Consider the following 17,511-nt stretch of genomic DNA (forward strand, 5'->3'; position numbering starts at 1 on the left):
GAGAGCGAATCCAAGCCATCAAAGGCGAAAAATGGCGAAACGTAAATCAAACTTGTGCCTACAATCTCGAGCCGCGAATGGCCTCCTAACCCCTTTCGTTGCGGCTTATGGAGTAGCGAGCTGCAGCTGAAGGCGGCGCTGAATCGAGCACTGTGGCGCGGAGAAAGGCCGGCATTGTGTGGCGGCGGCCGTAACAATAGGAGCTCTGTCGGAGCGGCTCATCTGTTTTCTTGGCTAGTTGGCCCACTAATAGAGCTACTTATGCTCTGTAAATGGGCTGCAGCCGGGTCCCAAACAAATACACACAAACATATCGGCTAGTGCGTGTGTGCTGGAGGAGCAGGGGAGGGGAGGGGGGGGTGCTTAATCAGTCGGGGGCGAGGGTTTTTTTTTTTTGGATGATGGTTGGTAGGACGTTGTCACACTTATCTGCGGAAAGAGAACACGGATTACGGCTTTTCCTAACACTGCTCTGCATTTTTATCCCCCAAACCCAAACACGAGAGCGTAAAACTTTAGGCGCCGCTGCCGGCAGGGCTTCCATAAATCGTGCGCCGAAGCGATGGTGACGGCTGATATCACCTATTGTCACGGAAGCTTTCGTTTCAAATTGCGACGGCCGCGTGCGGCATGATTAAGGTCGGGAGCCAAACCGGGGAGCCGTGATGCAATCGGGCGCGTAGAGGAAGACTCGGAAGCAGAGCTGCAATTCTACCATGATGCTTCTGTGATGCCTTGCGCCCAACTCTGCTTTCGACTTGTCTTGTGAGGACAAACGATTGACAAGGAACGGTGAGAGGCAGCGATTAAAGGAAGGCGAAGTGGGGGGGGGGGGGAGACAAAGAAAGCGAGAGAGAGAATGAGCTCACGCCCAACATTTTCCAGGTCAGCCCAAATGCCCTGGGCTCAACTCACGGCCAGTCTGTTACTGTTTTTCTTCTCCCTTCATCCCCCCCCCCCCCACTCCCCGTTTCCCTCTCTCCCTCCGCTCTAACACTCTCGCCCGGGGGCAAAGTCGAGCTGCGATAGGATTCAGCCGTTGCCACGGAGACCAGAGAGACATCGCTGCCATAGCAACACAGCATGGCTTGCTCAAGCGTAGATCTGTGTCTTTCTGCCGTGCTCATCACGTCCCCCCCCCGATCCGCTCGGCCGTCATTTTCGGGCCTTCGCCCTCTTTTATCAACACGTATTTTCACAATTAGCTCTTTTTGTTGTCATTTGCATTTTGCTGTTGATGCCCCATCGTATAATTAGAGGGCTGCCGGCAGTCAAAAGCGCTGCAATTGAAGCGCTCGCACGGGCCGGGCACTGACTCAATGTGTCGCCTCTCACGCGTCTAAAAGAGGAAAACATTTGGATCGAATGGACCGGCCTCAATTACCCTCTCAATAGATCGCGGCAGTAAATGCCGCAGAAAATCCATTTCGGAGCTTTTCACCTCTGTGCCAAGAAATGGCAATCACAGAAAGTTGAGCAAGAATCATTTCTAGAAGCCAGTGATTACAGGCCACTTTGTGCTATTTCTGGGGAAATTAACTCCATGAAGATTTGAATCTTAGCCCGTATTATTATTATTTTTTATTACTGCTTATTTACTGCTTCAGGTCGAGATCTTCATCCAAATCCGAATTTTCACTCGATACCTAATTGTTAGTTGTGAGGCCCTCGAATTTTGCCGCCTCAATTGGAGCGCGCCTGGGAAACACTTGATGCCCCCCTCCAAAAGCGGCGTGAGTCAGTGTGGCGCTCTTTCATTCACTCGCTGAGCTTTGGCGGTGCAAATGCGAATGCTTTAAAGCTCCAGTCAACGTGCGGCGGCTTCCAGAGTTGTAGCATGCGTCCGTCACCGGTGGTCGGATGAGGTGCGACGTGTGTACGCCTGACGCATGTTGCCATGTCGACCGCAGAGCGTGACAGTCGATGGGAGGTCGCTCAGAGGGGGTGCCGGGCAAAAAGCTCACACCAGTGGGAGACTGAATTTATAGATTATTTATGTGGCTGTCAAGGACTCTCAGCGTCACACGCAGTGGCTGGGCGTGCGCACGCGTAAGTGCGGCGCGGGCGGGTTAAAAGCGGCCGGGCAGGTCGCACGTTTTGAAGCTCAAAGCTCAAACTGGTTGATAACGCCGCTTAGCTTGTAACTTGTCAACGCGTCATTAGGTGTGCACTGACAAGCCCTGTGGATGCAACGCTTACACTGATGCGGACACACACACACACACACACACTCAGGTGTTGCCGGAAAGGTCGACTTTCCCTGTCACTTAATATTCCATCAAGCCTGGAGCCTTTTGCTTCATCAAACACTTCCTCTTTCTTAGAGTTGATAAAGTTTTGAAGTGTGGTCACGTGTGTCTGTGTGATGGACTGGATTCACTTTCACGACATAGTGGGACCCATAAAGGGGAGACGCAGGACTGGGAGTTAAGGTTTGTGGTACAGAAAAAGTTCAAGAGACTTGGCCAATATTATCGACGACGACCCTGGTCAGTGATGGGCAGGTTGCCATGGTAACGACAGAGACGCGACTAAGCAACTGCAGCATCAACATGCTCCAAAGCTATTCTGTAAAATATTGCATTTTGTTTTCATCCGGTTTACTATTATTTAACTAGGCTTTCAAATTATTTTCATTTCTGCACTATATTTATAATAGTGCACATACTATCTAGCTAGCTAGTGAGGTAAATAGTTAAAAGGGTACATTTTGAAAAATATGATCAAATGCTAACAAAGTCAATCATTTAATATTCGTCAGGGGCTAACAGTTTTTTATCTGGAAACATATTTAAATAAACCACGTGTTTGAGAATTAACTGCGCGCATGTTGGCCGTTTCCCATCATGCCATGCACTCCGTACACATAAATGACAACGCACATGCTCCGAGCCCCTGGCAGACATCTAAATAAAAATCCGCCAACCATACCGGATGTGCATCATCGGTTGTCATGGCCACCAGGGAATATTCTTGAGGGTTGCCAAGGTAACAGCTTGGGGAACGCTTCGCCAGCCTGCCACCGACTAGTCTGAGGACAGCAGAGAGCCGGTGATGAATGTTTTGTGTGTGTTCGTGTGTGTGAGAGAGAGAGACGAAACGCATATGTGCATGATTAGTGGAGGTGGTGTTGAGATCTACGATGCCTGATGGAGATTTGAGCCGCGGTGCAAACATGTTGACATACGGTGGCTATTTTGGTGTTTGTGCGTGTGGGAGGAAGAAGAAGCATACATCCATGTGCTGGTATGTGTGGCGGAGATGCGAGACGATTGTGATTGTGATGCGTATCAAAGCGTCCGCCATTCATGCCAACGGAAAAGGGGATGAGGCGAAGAGAAAACGGGACCCAGTTGCCATGGTGACGCAATCAGAAATCTGCTTTCCACCCAAGCCCGTCTCCGCCTGGGCACTGTCAACGTTTGGTCTCCACTGCATGACAACAAACATACCTGCGCGCGCACACACACACACACACACACACACCATATGTGACTGCGTCATCTTGTTTTTGATGTGCACTCTCGCTTGGTATTGTCTCCATTTTCACGCTGTCTTTCTGTTTCGCTCTCTCACATTCCTCTCACTTCTCCTGCCCTATTTTCATACACTAATCTGGTCCAGTCTGTCTTCTTGTCTGACTCCAGTAATCTTGTCAGGACAGATGGGACACACACACACACGCACAGCAGCAGCAGCAGCAGCAGCAGCAGCATCTGCCGCAAACTTTAGATTACATGTTTGAATGAGAAACATTCCACAAAATAAATGAAATGGGAGCATAAATGTGAATGAGGCAGCGTTGCCCTGTGAACCGCGCTGCGCTATATGCGCTCAACGTTGCCATTTAGGCATTAGGAACACCTTCAAAATAGAAATGATTGATATTCTTGCCGATAATGTTAAGACTCTCAGATTGGATTTGCCGGCATACTGTAACTATTACTAATCAATCCCGCCCGATACGCGATCAAGCATTGATGACTGCTCCAAAGCTGTTCATGATACAAAAGGTATTTTCGAGTTTCATCTACCTGCGTCTGCCTGATATCCCCCCCAAACCCTCGGGGGTTTCTTCTGCTCAGAGAAATGACATCAAAATGAAGTATGAGCGAACACTGCCACAGGATATTGATGGCCTTTGAAACGGCCGGTGATGGATCAGGGCCTATGAGATGAACCTGTCAGAGTGAAGAGACGGGAGATGCTCAGGGGGAAAATGACTTGAGGCCCCCCCCCTGCCCCCTCCCAAAAAAAAAAATGCAGGTCGGAGTGTCAAAAAATGGTTTCATTATTATCGCTCCGAGCTTTCTTCCATTTTCTTGCCAAATTTGATCAAGTTCAATTGGTGCTCACATACTGTATGGTGCTAAGCTAGCATGATCTTAATTGGCACTCAATGAGGTCTATGTGGAGAGTCCGATCATTAAATATGATCTATGGAACCTCAAATAATGTTTGCCTAACGAGCACTTTGGAAACTAAAAAATAAAGCACCTGTGACTTTCAGTTTCCAGACATACGGCGTGTTTATCGGAGTCAAACAATATGAGCTCCAACGCAAATAAATCCCACAGCGAGCGTCAGGCTGGGCATCATAAAACAACGGGATGTTGAACCTTAATCACCGTGACTGCAGCTCAGTGTGATGCATGCGATGTGAGAAAAAAAAAGCATGAGTTGTTCATAAAATTGATGGTTACATTCCATTTCGCTGGTTGAGAGAGAGAGTGAGCAACAGCTGTGGATTATGATGTTTTCTCAACGGAGAAGCGCGCTGCTGTTAAAGTTTACTAGGAGTGAGTCATCGTATGCTGGCTCGTCGTAGGCCACAATACACGTGCATAACTTTCCTCCCAAAAAGTATCACAACCTAAAATGCTACTATTGGCATGTCCACAGCGTTTCAATACTTCTTGCACAACTGGCTGTTCTACAGCAAAGACCTGAATGGCAAAATTCATTCATTTCGAAGAGCGACCACTTCGTTGCCTTTCTGTGGTACTTCCAGTTTTGCTCTATTGCCGGCACAACCTGCTCATGCTACTCTGCGTTGCTCTAAATGCACTTTTTAAGATGATACGACATCGTTTATTGCAAATTACAGCACGCGATTTACAGCTCGTGAACCCCAGTTTGAGGACCACCGCTGTGGCGTGATAGATCCTTTTAACCGCGATGACCTCTGTGGACTGGCAGAAGGCAAATGGGGTCCATCTGTTGCTCTCTAATGGCAAGTAGCAGTGCAATTATCGCCCCAACCAGGCCGCTGGTTCGATAACCCATTGACGGATGATGGATAGATGGGGGGAATAAGAAACACAGGCAGCAGCAACACAGAGGAAGACGAAGGGGCGAGTTCATATTGGGGAGGAGGGGGATGTCGGCGGCGGCGGGGGGTGGGGGGGTTTAGGAGACGAGGCTACGTGACGTTTGTTTCCATGGTGATGCTCTCTCTGTCTCCAGCACGTACGGAGATGGTGCTTAAAAATGCGCGAGCACATTTGCGTTCATGTTTGTGTTATGGCATTTTTGTCAATAAATAACGGGAGCCCCCCCGCCCCCGGCCCGGCAGTAAATAAGGGCTGTTGCGATTGATCCGGGAGTTGTATTCTGACAGGCGTTGGTGGTGTAGTTTCCATCACGCTTTTTTTTTTTTTGGTCTGGGCGAGAGGGAGGTCTGGGTGGGGTTCTCGGCATGCAGAAACATTTCAAGGCTTGGTCCTGTCACGACATCTGCAAATTCACATTTCACAGCAGACACATCAAGTTACCCTTCTCTGAATTTCATCCACAAATGAGCACGCTTGCCCCGTCGTGACAAGTTTCCATTTGGTTTGATATCACCTGTGAGAAACAAGTGTGTTCAGCACTTGAGCACCGTGATACCGTCCATTACGATCTCACTCACTGATGACAGAATGGTTAAAAATAGTTTTCTTTTTATTTTTATGTAGGCTCGTCTCTCTCCGTTGGGCTTGGAAACACAGCAATTTCATTGAAGGGGGATGGGAGTGCGGTGGGACTCGGGTGGGGAGGCGGGTGGGGGTGCACAATATGTAAAAGGCTGCGGCTTGTTGGAGACCGATAGGTGGAGTTGAGTGCGTGTGTGATTGACACTACAATTATCTGCGCCTGCTAACATAATGGCATGTGCATCTTGTTCATGCCAGGGTGTTTTTTTTTTTTTTTTTTTGTGGAGAAACAGGCTGATATCTGTGTGGGGCGTGACCAGCATGGCGAGAAGATTCTGACTGTCGCGCCGGACCCACTGAGCTGGAAGAGGAGGATGAGGATGAGGATGAGGAGGGGGCACGGCTGGGGAATAGGGATGCATTTTAAAGGCTACACTGCTCTCTGGTGTCCATATTCATATTGGATTTTCGCAAATAAAACTGCAACACTGTTGCATTTTGCGTGCTCTATGCACAAAAAAAAGGCTTATTTCGCTCAAATATTAGTCACATATGCGTCACATTTGTTGCTTGCGAGCACTTCTCACTCCCTAACATGAATATTGTGAATTGAAATGAGTCCATGAACAATTTCAGGGAGGAGCAGGTGCAAAAAAAAAAGAAAAAAAATTAAAGACGAAAGCTGACTGTCGCTGTTATTGAAAATGGGCCATTTTTTTTTTCCACAGCTTTCAAATTTACACGGCCGTGAGCTATGTGCAATATCAATCTCTGGTCGATAGAGGGAGACCTCGCTTCGTACATCAGTCCCAACTGTGACCTGTCCCACTCCAGCCGTTTCGTGCTCTCTTCATCAATGTGCGAGGGCTGTGTCAAAAGGCAGACTGGCCATGCAGGGTTGAAAGTTCACAGCAATGGCCGCATTCTGAAACTCACAGGTAGTCCTTCAAAACGCCATGAAATCATATGATCATGTGACTGAAGTACAAATCGGGTGACCGCTCTGCGCCCCTTTTTTTGTACAGTCAAGTCCGGCTATCGACATTTCAAATGGGAGAATGAAAACGGATTGCGGTGATGTGCGTCGAATGTGATCAGGCCCACAAAGTTCTGTCCTTTGGCGTGACATTGGAAAGACGTTGGCAGCCAGCACTCACAATCCCTGCTGTTGTAATTAGCGAAAAGAGATGGAAGGGACAGAAAGGGCGTGCGTCACATGGTTCACCTGTCAAACGGGACATCAGGTTGGCACGGGCGAGCCTGCCTCCCACTGAGGGAAGCCCACCATGAGCGGCGCCCTTCGTTTGCCAATCAGCCTCGACGGCTTCATAAGAGCGCGGGAGAAGGTTCATTCTTGTCTTTCTCAGCTCGGCGAGCATGCGTTTGTGTTTTATGGCGCCGCGCAGCTATCCGCCGTCACAAGATCCAAAATGGCATCTTGCTCCACCTGCCGCTGTACCGTCTTTTGGCGGCAGAGGGATGAAAGTTGAGCTTCAGCTGTTGTGATTCATCTGCGAGCCCATCTCTGGTGACACCCTCCGTGAGTTGACCCGGTCCCCACTGAATGATGGCAGGTCTTTATGCGGAAGAGCTGCAGGCGTTAAGAGTTCCATTGAATACGGCCGCTGCTAAATCGCACTCGGGCTCCGGCTGCATGGGAGGAAAAAGTAAAAGTAGAAACGACAGGAAAGAGAGCCCGCAGTCAAAACCACAAAGCAAATTCATAGCCAAAACGTTGAAGGACGCTGCTTGACTGTTTGCGTGCATAATGTTAAAGTGGCGTCAATTAATATGAAATCGACTTCTTCGACTAAAACTTCGTGTTTTGTTTTGTTTTATGAACACTTAGGCCTACTATGCTACTGCCTTTTAATTTTTTGGAGGTGGTCCTTTGTGTTAAATGCGTTTTAGAAGGTGTGGGGGGATTAAAAAGCTCACAGATGAAACCTTCTCTCTATCGCCCCGTCAGGATCTCATTTCACGCCACTTTTCCTGCTTGCACAGTAAAAGCAGGAGCCACCCAATTCATTCCGGAGCATCAGCTGCACTGCAATCAAGCCTCATTACGTCACACTGCACCTGATCGTATCTGACGGGCGCCGTTTAGCACCATGCCACAGAAGCTCCTCCATCTTTTTTTTTTTTAATATATCATTTCTTGGCGTGTGATCTGCCGCAGTGTCACCGTTCACATAGACAGTGCTGGCTCTGTGAAAAGAATGGGAGATGCGATTGGAGATTTGAGAGGAATCCTAAAAGTTGTTCAATCAGTGCCAGCCTGTTAGAAAACAACCAAGCCATGCACCTATGCGTGACTTTGTAAGGTGATGCTCTAAAAACAGCAACACAAACATGACTCTCCTCTATTCTGCTCATACATCCGCATGCGGGGCGAGTGTCCTCTACTCGTGGCGAGGACACGCGCTCCAAGTGATGCCAACCACTTAGGGGAAATATGCCCTTGCCACCTTCTCACTTCTTTTTGCCATCCCATAATGCAACAGTGCAGCTTTCGGAGAATGGATGGCGAGCTTCATCAATCAACAATCGAATCGTCAATCGATCAGGGTTCATCGAGAAACGCTTTTTGGGTGCAGCATATTAACAGTCTGAATTCTTGATGTGAATTCATCTCATTGCACTCGAGTTTTGAATGTTTATGAAATGGCTTAAGATACGTTTGTGTCTTTAAATGATGCGTGTTTGTTTCTCTTTGCACGGGCAATGATGGCGATAGCTCCTTTGGCTACAGGCCATAACTTGAATCTGACTTCCTTTTTATGGTGTTTTGAAGCCCCCCCCCCCTTCCCCCCTTGCAAGACCATTTAGTCATATTTGGGTTGTTTTGGTTCTTTGTCACTGCCCCAAGGAATCAGCTTTCAACTCTCTCTTGATGCGATTTCTTGATTTAGTCCTGCAGGGGCTGGTTATTTCCAAATAGAAAATATGCCTGTCAACTCACATTTGTAAACATCCGCCATTATCACAGCTAATGAGTCGAAGCATCAAAGTCGTATTTGCGTGCTGGCTGGGCTCCGAGTGGGGGTGGGGGTGGGGTGTCATGGGCGGTGGTCATCCGGGAAGGTTTTACACATTCGAGTTCAAACGGACTCGTCAAACTGTCAGCGGCAAAGTGAAGCCGTATCGCGGCGCTCCTCTGGAATCGCTCTTCCAACCTTAAGGGCAGAGCGGAGGTGGGAAAGAGAGCCTCTGCTTGCTTTCCTCTCCTCGAGGCCGTCCAAGAGACTTTCAGAAGCCTCTGTTGGGAATGTTAATCAGATATCGATCCGCGGAAATGGTTTCCCTGGATCGCTACGTGTGAGCAACGACGGTCATTCGTTGACATGACAGCAGGACGCTGTACCTTCCTTTTGAATCCCAGGTCCTTTTAAAGTCCGAACCCAATGGCCATATCATCTTGAACTTTCAGCGACCAGAATGAGCGAGTGTCAAATTCAACACACTTGCTGCCCTTTCTCGTTAAAACCTTGTAACACTAACAGGTCACACGGAACAGGGAGGTGAAATGGCTTTAGTTGCACATTCTCACCAATGGGTGGGCTCACTTTTGTTGCCGACGCTTTAGCCATTCATGCTGTGTCGAATTCTTTTAAAAAGTAAAAGAACCCGAGCCCCTCCGTCATGACGCACAAAATAAATCCAGAAATACATCAAATCTAACCTATTTTTTATGATCTCCAAATGAAAGAGGAGCTTGTTCAGTTCTACCTACGAGACTCAAATATTTCTCATTTAATTCATGCTCCCCATTTCCCAGATCACTCTGGAGGGCCTAAACATGAATAAAAACCTACCCCAGTTTGACCTAGGTCTACGAAAATTGGAAGGCAAGTGTAGGACCCCCACAAAATACATCTTTAAGGTAGCCATATGCCATAAATGAGTTATGGGTATTTGAATTTACATTTTTGGCTCGTTTTGGCACAGTTACGGGGTCATACTTTTGCACCCTTGTACTAGAGATTTCATCTGATGGACTTCAAACCTGCGACCTGGGACATTAAATCTTATTTTTGAAAAGCGCGTTGGCCAAACAGATGGACACCATCTATGAGAGAGAGAGAACGAGAGAGAGAGTGAGACAGAGCGTGAGAGAGAGAGAGAGAGAGTGCGAGAGCGAGACTGCACCACGTACATTCCAACAGCTGGACACTCCTCTTCCTCATGATCAACCTCATCATCCTCAGCCTCCTCCTGCTGCGGCGAGCCTCGGTCGACGTTGCCGACGCAAACGCAAGGAGCTTCGGGATGATGCGTGCGTCCCTCGGGGGATGCTCTAAATGGGCCACGCCGTGTGGAAAGACACGTTAGAAGAGGAGGAAGACCAAGCCGGGAGGCAGGAGGGATGTTTGGGTCTTTGTGGCGGTCTGTGATCCTTCTCGGCTTCCTGTGCACGTCCCCCGTTCGAGCCGGTGAGTAAAAAGAAGCTCCTTACCCGCAGACGGTCGTGCATGACTCCAACACGTGTTGCTCAAGAGAACACATGCTCACGGCTGGAAACGGATTTGAGTGAGGCGTGCGTGTGCGTGTGTGTGTCCGTGTGTGTGCGTGTCTACAGTGCATGTCTTGTGCATTCAGTTTGCTTGCGAAGCCAAAGTGACTGACGATGTGGGTGTATTAAAGTGCTCGTTTTCAAATGTCTCATTCAACATCACCTTGTTTGTGGGGCGGGGGGGGGGGGGTGTAGTGCAATTCCCCTTTCAGCTAAACTGAGTGTGTAAAGGACAAAGAAAAGTCGATACATAGCAGCATATTACAGCAATCTCCAGATATCGTGCAAATATGCCCCCTACAGGTTGTAAACAGAGCAGGTGTCATAAAACTCGAATGAGTGGCGTGTGCCTCGATGGGATGCGTAGGTGGTCCATGCTGGGGAGGAAATCCCACAAAAGGAAAAATGTCCGTTTTAGTGAAAGAAAAATGTTAAAAAATCAAATATTAGCCAAACGAGTGCTACACTTTTACCTGTGAAGCTGTGGGTATCCGACACTTCTGTTACAGTCCAGTTGCAATTCATATACTAGATTTCCTTTCACTTTTCAATAGGGTACGAACACCCCTTCATTTTTCTGACCTCCGTACATCACAATCGAAGCTACAAAGGCGTAAGATGTAAACTGGTGACTCATCCAGAATGCGCCGCACATTTTGTTCTGTCGCTCCGAATGTGTTTTGCGAATGCAATTTTTCATGCACATTAGCAATTAGGAATTGTTGACTCTCAGCTTTCATTCCTGAAAGCGGACAGTTTTCCACAGTTCGTCACATAGGGTGATTTCAGAAGACTTGGGAGGAAAAGAAAAAATGTCAGCCTCTTAGTGATGATTGTCAGTGATGGAAATCCGTTGCTTCTAATTGTGTGCTAAAGTCAGCACTGTCAGCGTTTCGCATGCATGCTTGAACACTGCATCCGCACACTGGAAGGCTTCTGGGGGCCACGCGGCGTTTTGTCACCCCCGGGAGGGGGGCGGGGGGGGGGGGGGGGTGATGATGTTCCTCGTGTGTTATGTCATCGAGTTTTCCTCTTGCGCTGTGTTGATGGCGTTAGTATTGAACGGAGAAAAGAAAGTGGGAGACAGTACATTTTTCTTTGGAGAACAGCATGATCATCATTGGGTGTGCAGTGTCCCGAGATGATGCGGTCGCCATGGCGACCCCATGTGAGAAAGACAGGTGGCAGATGCGCTTCGGGCAGGGCAAAGTCATCAAAGCGGAGCGAAATAAAACAATTTATTCAAACTTTGAATGAATAGTTGTCAAAGACAAGTGATCCACCCCCCCCCCTTTTTTTTTTTTTGGTGATTCCGAATGACCTCTCGAGCAAGGTCCCATGATCGTGTTGGTTTGTTCAGCGGAGATTCTAGTCATCCTTCCACTGACATTAAGGACAACATGCACGACACGCCTGGCCTCTAAAGTGACTATCGGTCCCTCTTTTGAGGACTTGAAAGGTGACCAAACAGCAGCGGGAGTAATTATTTGATTTCAACTTGTAATTATTTATTTAGACTGTTGATTGGTTGGTGCGAACAAAGAGAATGTCAGTCAAAAAATGTATTGAAAAAAAATTGATCAAGGTCATGAAATGATGTGCACTTTCATTCATATTCATTCATTTTCCGATCTGCTTCTATCCTCAGCCTATCCCAGCAGTCTTTGGGCAGTAGGCGGGGGACACCCTGAACCGGCTGGCAGCCAATCGCAGGGCAGATGTGCACTTGATGGCCGACAAATTCACAATTTGTCATTTGTTTCCGTCGTTTTTTTTTTTTTTTTTTTACGACGTCCTCAAAAGATTTCTCCTTCATGCATTGCCAACGTATCAGAACGGCACTGACTATAAAGAGTTCTCATAAGCCTGCTTGAGGACTTCAGGCTATTATTGTTGACAATATGGCTTGCATATTATTATCGCTTTTAGGGAACCGCGCTGGCTGTAAGGCACAGCATTTAACAGCCGTACGGAAACGTGCGGCGGAAGCAGGAAGATGAGAAGACTAATGAGCAAGCCGGCACTCGCCAAAAGGTCTCGGTGTGCTTCATTACGCTCAGTATTAACGGAAATGAAAGATCGCCCGGTGGGCAGGGAGGCGATGATCTGACACAGTGAGTGACCGTGTGGTCATATTGGGCATGAATATTACATGTCATCTGATGAAATCGTCTTTTCTTTTTGCCGTCTCAGAAAGCCTACTGTCAGCTCCGCTCAATGTGACCATCAAGGAGATCGAGGTCAACTCGGCCGTGGTCACATGGGAGACTCCAGAGGGAGACCCCGTCATCGGATTTGCCGTCACACAACAGGTGCGCCCAGCCACGCTTCTCTATGCATCGTAACGTTTTCGAGCCGAGGGACCGGAGATGAGTTTTGTCCACATATGTTTACTTTTGGAGCTTATTTGGTCATCAAGTTGAATAGCCTTTCGCTTTACGTGACAGCGTTTTCGAAACCTCACGCTCGCCTTTGCCGCCGCTCCGCAGAAAAAGGACGTGCGCATGCTGCGCTTCATCCAGGAGGTGAACACCACCACACGCTCGTGTGCCTTGTGGGGACTGGACGAGGACACCGAGTACATCGTTCACGTGCAGAGCATAAGCATGGGAGGAAGCAGTCCCCCCAGTGAGCCCGTTTTCTTCCGAACCCCCAAAGAATCCGAGAAGCTGGCGTCCATGAGTCCGGGTGAGGGACAGAAAATAGCATGATAAAAGGAACATAAAAACGCCTATCCCCCCCCCCCCCCCTCCCGGCCAATTCATTTCAAAAGGAGGCCTATTTGACATTTGACCACAAAAAAAACGTAAGCCCCACCCTCACGTACGGGCTACAGTCCTCCCTCGCAAATGCGGAGGAAAGAAACGGTTTGTCTGCAGCCACCGCATGCACTGCTTCCAATTTTATCAGGGCCGACCCAGTTCGAACGTCAAGAGCGACTGCTTCAGAGGGGACCTTGCAAATATTAAACGCTCATCGGCGGCGGGGCGATAAGAGAGGCAAGTCGTGAGGGGGGGGGGGGGGGGGGGTGGCAGCGTATCTCAAAGAAACATCCCCAAGAGAGGAGAACGGTCTCAAATATACTTTAAAAGCTTTGCATAAGTACAGGAAGAGCAAGACAGCAAGTCCTTTTTTTTTTCACTTGTGGTTATGATCCATTGTGCCAATATTTTGTTCATGCGAGACTCGTTAGGAAGGGTAGCAAGTACGACTTTGGAGTCATTTCCTTATGTTCTCTTCCCAGACGAGCTCACACTGGAAGAAATGGGCCAGGCCGCTCAGCTCCGAGCGGGCGAGGTCATCATCATCGCAGTGGTTCTTGTCATGTGGGCAGGTAAGCAGGTCCGAACGCTTTTATGGAAGTGGTGAACTCAACTTACGTCACAACAAAGTAGCAGTTTGTTCGAGGGCGAACGATTCTTCAGAAAAAAAAAGTATGCCTCAAGCTGTTTATTGCCGCTTCCGGTTTACCGTCAAACCAAATGTGAAACGGAGACAATTCAAAAAGCTCACAGCTTTGCCTCAGTAAAGTCAGTTTAGCTTAATGCTAACAAATAATGCATCTCACCATAAACGGGCTAATAAATAGCAACAGACACAGTGGCGCAATGGGAAATGACTCATATTGCTGCGACTTACTGAGCAAGGGCGACCGTCTTCTGCCAAAGTGTCGACTCCAGAAGGAGCCGCACGCACAATGTCCATTGAAACGAAGCCAACAAAATGTGGCAAAAAATGCTTCGTTCTTGACTTGCCATTTGTCAACACAGATTTTTGTAGTATTATGATTATTGTAAAGCAACACCATTATGGAATGATGCATATTTTTTGGGGTGGGAAGACTGGCAAAGGATAATACTGTATTCGTACGTCAAGGCTGACAGGGCAGATTGTTTTTTCCCATGTTTAATTGGACCTCAAGGTATGGCAGAGGTGGACGGATGCATCAGGCCGAACTTGGCCTCCTGTCTCCACCGCCCACGTAACTCCCCCATCATGAATTATTCTTCTTCCGCGCCGCCTGTGTCAATCTCCTCACACACACACACGCATGCACGTTCTGTCTTCCCTCCGCTGCTACGTTTTTAATCTCACCCGTCTGTCTGCACGGGTGGCTTCCGACACTTTCAACCCCGCCTTTGTGTCGCAGGCGTGATTGCCCTGTTCTGCCGTCAGTACGACATCATCAAAGACAACGAGCCCAATAACAACAAAGACAAGGCCAAGAACTCGTCGGAGTGCAGCACTCCCGAGCATCCGCAGGGAGGTCTCCTGCGCAGCAACGTTTAACAGCCGCTCGCCGTCTGCCCACCCTGCAATAACTTCAAACCTCAGGACGGGTGATGACTAATGCCCTTACCGTATTTAATGTTGTTTTTTTTAAAGCTGAATCTAAATGTGGCGACACGGTAGTCGACGGGTTAGCATGTCGGCCTCACAGTGCAGAAGTGCAGGGTTCGATTCCGCCTCCGGCCTTCCTGTGTGGAGTTTGCACGTTTTCCCTGTGCCTGTGTGGGTTTTCTCCGGGTACTCCAGATTCTTCCCACATTTTGTGGCACATGCATGGCAGGCTAATGGAACACTCGAAATTGTCCCTCGGTGTGATTGTGAGCGTGAATGCTTGTTCGTTTATGGGTGCCCTGCGATTATCTGGAAACCGGTTCAGGGTGTAGCCCTGCCCGATGACAGTTGGGATCGGCTCCAGCATGACCTCCACCCTCGTGAAAATAAGCGAATCAGGAAATGGATGGTACATGTAAAGAAATACGTATATACCGTGCACACAGATGGAAGCATTATACAGTCGGAATCCTGCTGACGTATTCATAACACTTTATAATCGTTCAGATGCATTCATCCATGAGAAAATATTCAAAGTCATTGCATGAACATAGTTGGATTAAAAAAAAACAAAAAAAAAAACACCTGCACATTTGTTTGGATCTGCAGCATAATGTGCTGAATTTTATGCTCCCGTTTTGCGTAAATCCATTTTGAGTCGTAATTCCGCTAACAAGCGAGTGGGGAGGAAAACAATCTCCTCGGCTGCGGTAATGCAATCTTTCACTGTTGACTTCATAAACATTCCAGAGTTATCTTCGTAAGCAGGATTAATGGTGAACTATTGAATAGGTTTAAAGGGCGGGGGGAGGGGGCGCGGGGAGACGATAAGCCATCAAAACTATGATTATAGAATTGCTTCCAGTGCATTTTCTTCTCCTTTAGAGCCTGAGAGGCGTTCTGCAGCCAAAACATGCTGGACTACAGATGCAACGTTCAACTGCTCTTGGCATAATGAAGAACTGTTGGAAAAACTTCTGATCGAGTGCAATCAAAAGGCTTCCAACAAGGGAACAATGGAGGATAAAGGGCGTTTGGTTGTGATCAAAAGCACCCTTTGCTGTGCTTACACTTCCTGATTGTCTCATCTGTTGGTTCTTGACATTTGGGGGAAGACAATATGACAAGTTTTTTTTTTTTTGTTTGTTTGTTTTTTTAACAGCACACCGTCTTTCCCTTCCACCAGCCAACAGCGGCCGTGACACACGCAGATTGCGATGATTTTATAAGTGACGTCTCACTACTTTTTCAACAAGCTTCCATGCACTTGGATGTCCGGAGGTTACTTGGAAACATTTAAATGGCTGGAATGCAGAATGGCGACAGGTTGAGTGTACTGTCGGGACATCCTTGAGAATAATACATGCATAGGCACAAGATTGGGACCTTGAGTTGTTTTTTGTTTTGCACCGCGGCATTGATGTGATCAAATACGATGCTATCCGCGGTATATATTTGTGTATGACTTCTCGGTCTTCAGTGAAACCAAATGTATTTCCAAAAGCCGGTGGAGAATCGTGCTGTGACTATATATCAAATAATATGCACATATTCTGTAAGAGGGAAAAAAAAAAAAAGGAACAACATTCACAGTCATGTTGACATGTTATTTACAAAGCAAAATACAACATGGAAAAATGTTCACCTTTCTATTGGTGCACCCTTTTCAGCATTCGTGGGCACCGCAGTGGTGCACCAGTAAGATTGTTGTTCTACTAGTGCAGCTTCGTCGTTCCATCGGCACGCACAATTGTTAGAAAGATCCGGAAAACTGTCAGCGAAAGACATCGTTGGTCTATTAGTGCACGGACCATTCAGCACACTAGGGCATGGCAGCCATTCGACTAGTGCGCCGGAGTCATTCCACTAGCGTGCATCATTGTCATACAGAAGTGGAAAACGGCGCAAGTAAGATAATAGTTCCATTAAGGTGGACTTGTCGTGATACTACTGTACATCATGCGCTAATGGGGAGAAAAAAAAGTCACTCATGAGACATTTGTGCCACTAGTGCGCCCTAGTCGTTCAACTTGGCCACCTCGGTTATACCGGCATGCATAACTGTCACACAGTAATGGACAAAAGAGTCACTAGTATAACGTAGTCATTCACTAGTGTGCATCATTTTGTCATTACCTCCATATTTGTTCGACTGGTGCGCATAGTTGTCACCGGTGCACGCTACCTATTCAATTCGTGGTTCCGAGAGTCATCCTACTATTTTGCCCCAATTATTCAACTAGTACCTGGACAAGCACTAGTAGGATATCCCCAATGCTGAAATGGCTTGCCATCACCTCCCGCTCGACTTTGTCTTGCAAAATGGAGGGCACTCCTGTGGTTGTGTCAACAACACTTTTTTTTTTGAGCACATAATGTTCAATTGTTGACACGATTGCAAAACGCGCTCGTGAAATAAACATATCGACATCAACTTCAATCATTTTTTTTTAGTTAATTTTCTCCATTGTCATGTGAGGAAATTAAGTAAAACGCCCATCCTATTTTCCAAGAAAATGTGAATGTCCAAGTATGTACTGTACGACATGATCAAGAAATAAATATTTTTAATGTACCATTTTTGCATATTTATAAGACTTTTTGGGTGCGTGAATTCCTCGCGCGTGCAGATGTTTTTTGTCCTGTACAGCAGGGGTCCCCAACCACGCCTTGTTATACAATCCATCCATCCATCCATTTTCCGAACCGCTTGATCCTCACTAGGGTCGCGGGGGGTGCTGG

General features: G+C 47.6%; 1 protein-coding gene across 3 annotated transcripts; it reads left to right on the forward strand.

Moving 5' to 3' along the window:
* The first annotated feature begins 9,923 nt into the window (after window positions 1-9,923).
* On the forward strand, window positions 9,924-17,344 carry fndc5b (fibronectin type III domain containing 5b). 3 transcript variants are annotated; one of them, XR_015103795.1, is made up of 6 exons: window positions 9,924-10,348; window positions 12,622-12,740; window positions 12,918-13,116; window positions 13,673-13,762; window positions 14,579-14,768; window positions 15,932-17,344. XR_015103795.1 is itself a non-coding variant. In XM_086137390.1 (5 exons), exons 1-5 carry the CDS (start codon window positions 10,282-10,284, stop codon window positions 14,716-14,718), a joined length of 615 nt encoding a protein of 204 aa, XP_085993516.1. In that variant the 5' UTR covers window positions 9,954-10,281; the 3' UTR covers window positions 14,719-17,344. The 3 variants fall into 3 exon arrangements, 1 of the variants encoding a protein (XP_085993516.1); XR_015103794.1 differs by having other exon boundaries at window positions 9,957-10,348; window positions 15,655-17,344; XM_086137390.1 differs by having other exon boundaries at window positions 9,954-10,348; window positions 14,579-17,344.
* Window positions 17,345-17,511: the final 167 nt, after the last annotated feature.

This window comes from Hippocampus guttulatus, chromosome 18 (assembly GCF_054856545.1).
Source record: "Hippocampus guttulatus isolate MCC_2025c chromosome 18, RoL_Hgut_1.0, whole genome shotgun sequence".
NCBI classification, from domain to species: Eukaryota; Metazoa; Chordata; class Actinopteri; order Syngnathiformes; family Syngnathidae; genus Hippocampus; species Hippocampus guttulatus.

Excerpts from the sequence above, each read along its gene's own strand:
- fndc5b (XM_086137390.1), top strand. The coding sequence starts at position 10,282 with ATGTTTGGGTCTTTGTGGCGGTCTGTGATCCTTCTCGGCTTCCTGTGC. Across the intron at positions 10,349-12,621 it reads CACGTCCCCCGTTCGAGCCG|AAAGCCTACTGTCAGCTCCG; the intron begins GTGAGTAAAAAG and ends TTGCCGTCTCAG. Across the intron at positions 13,117-13,672 it reads GCTGGCGTCCATGAGTCCGG|ACGAGCTCACACTGGAAGAA; the intron begins GTGAGGGACAGA and ends TTCTCTTCCCAG.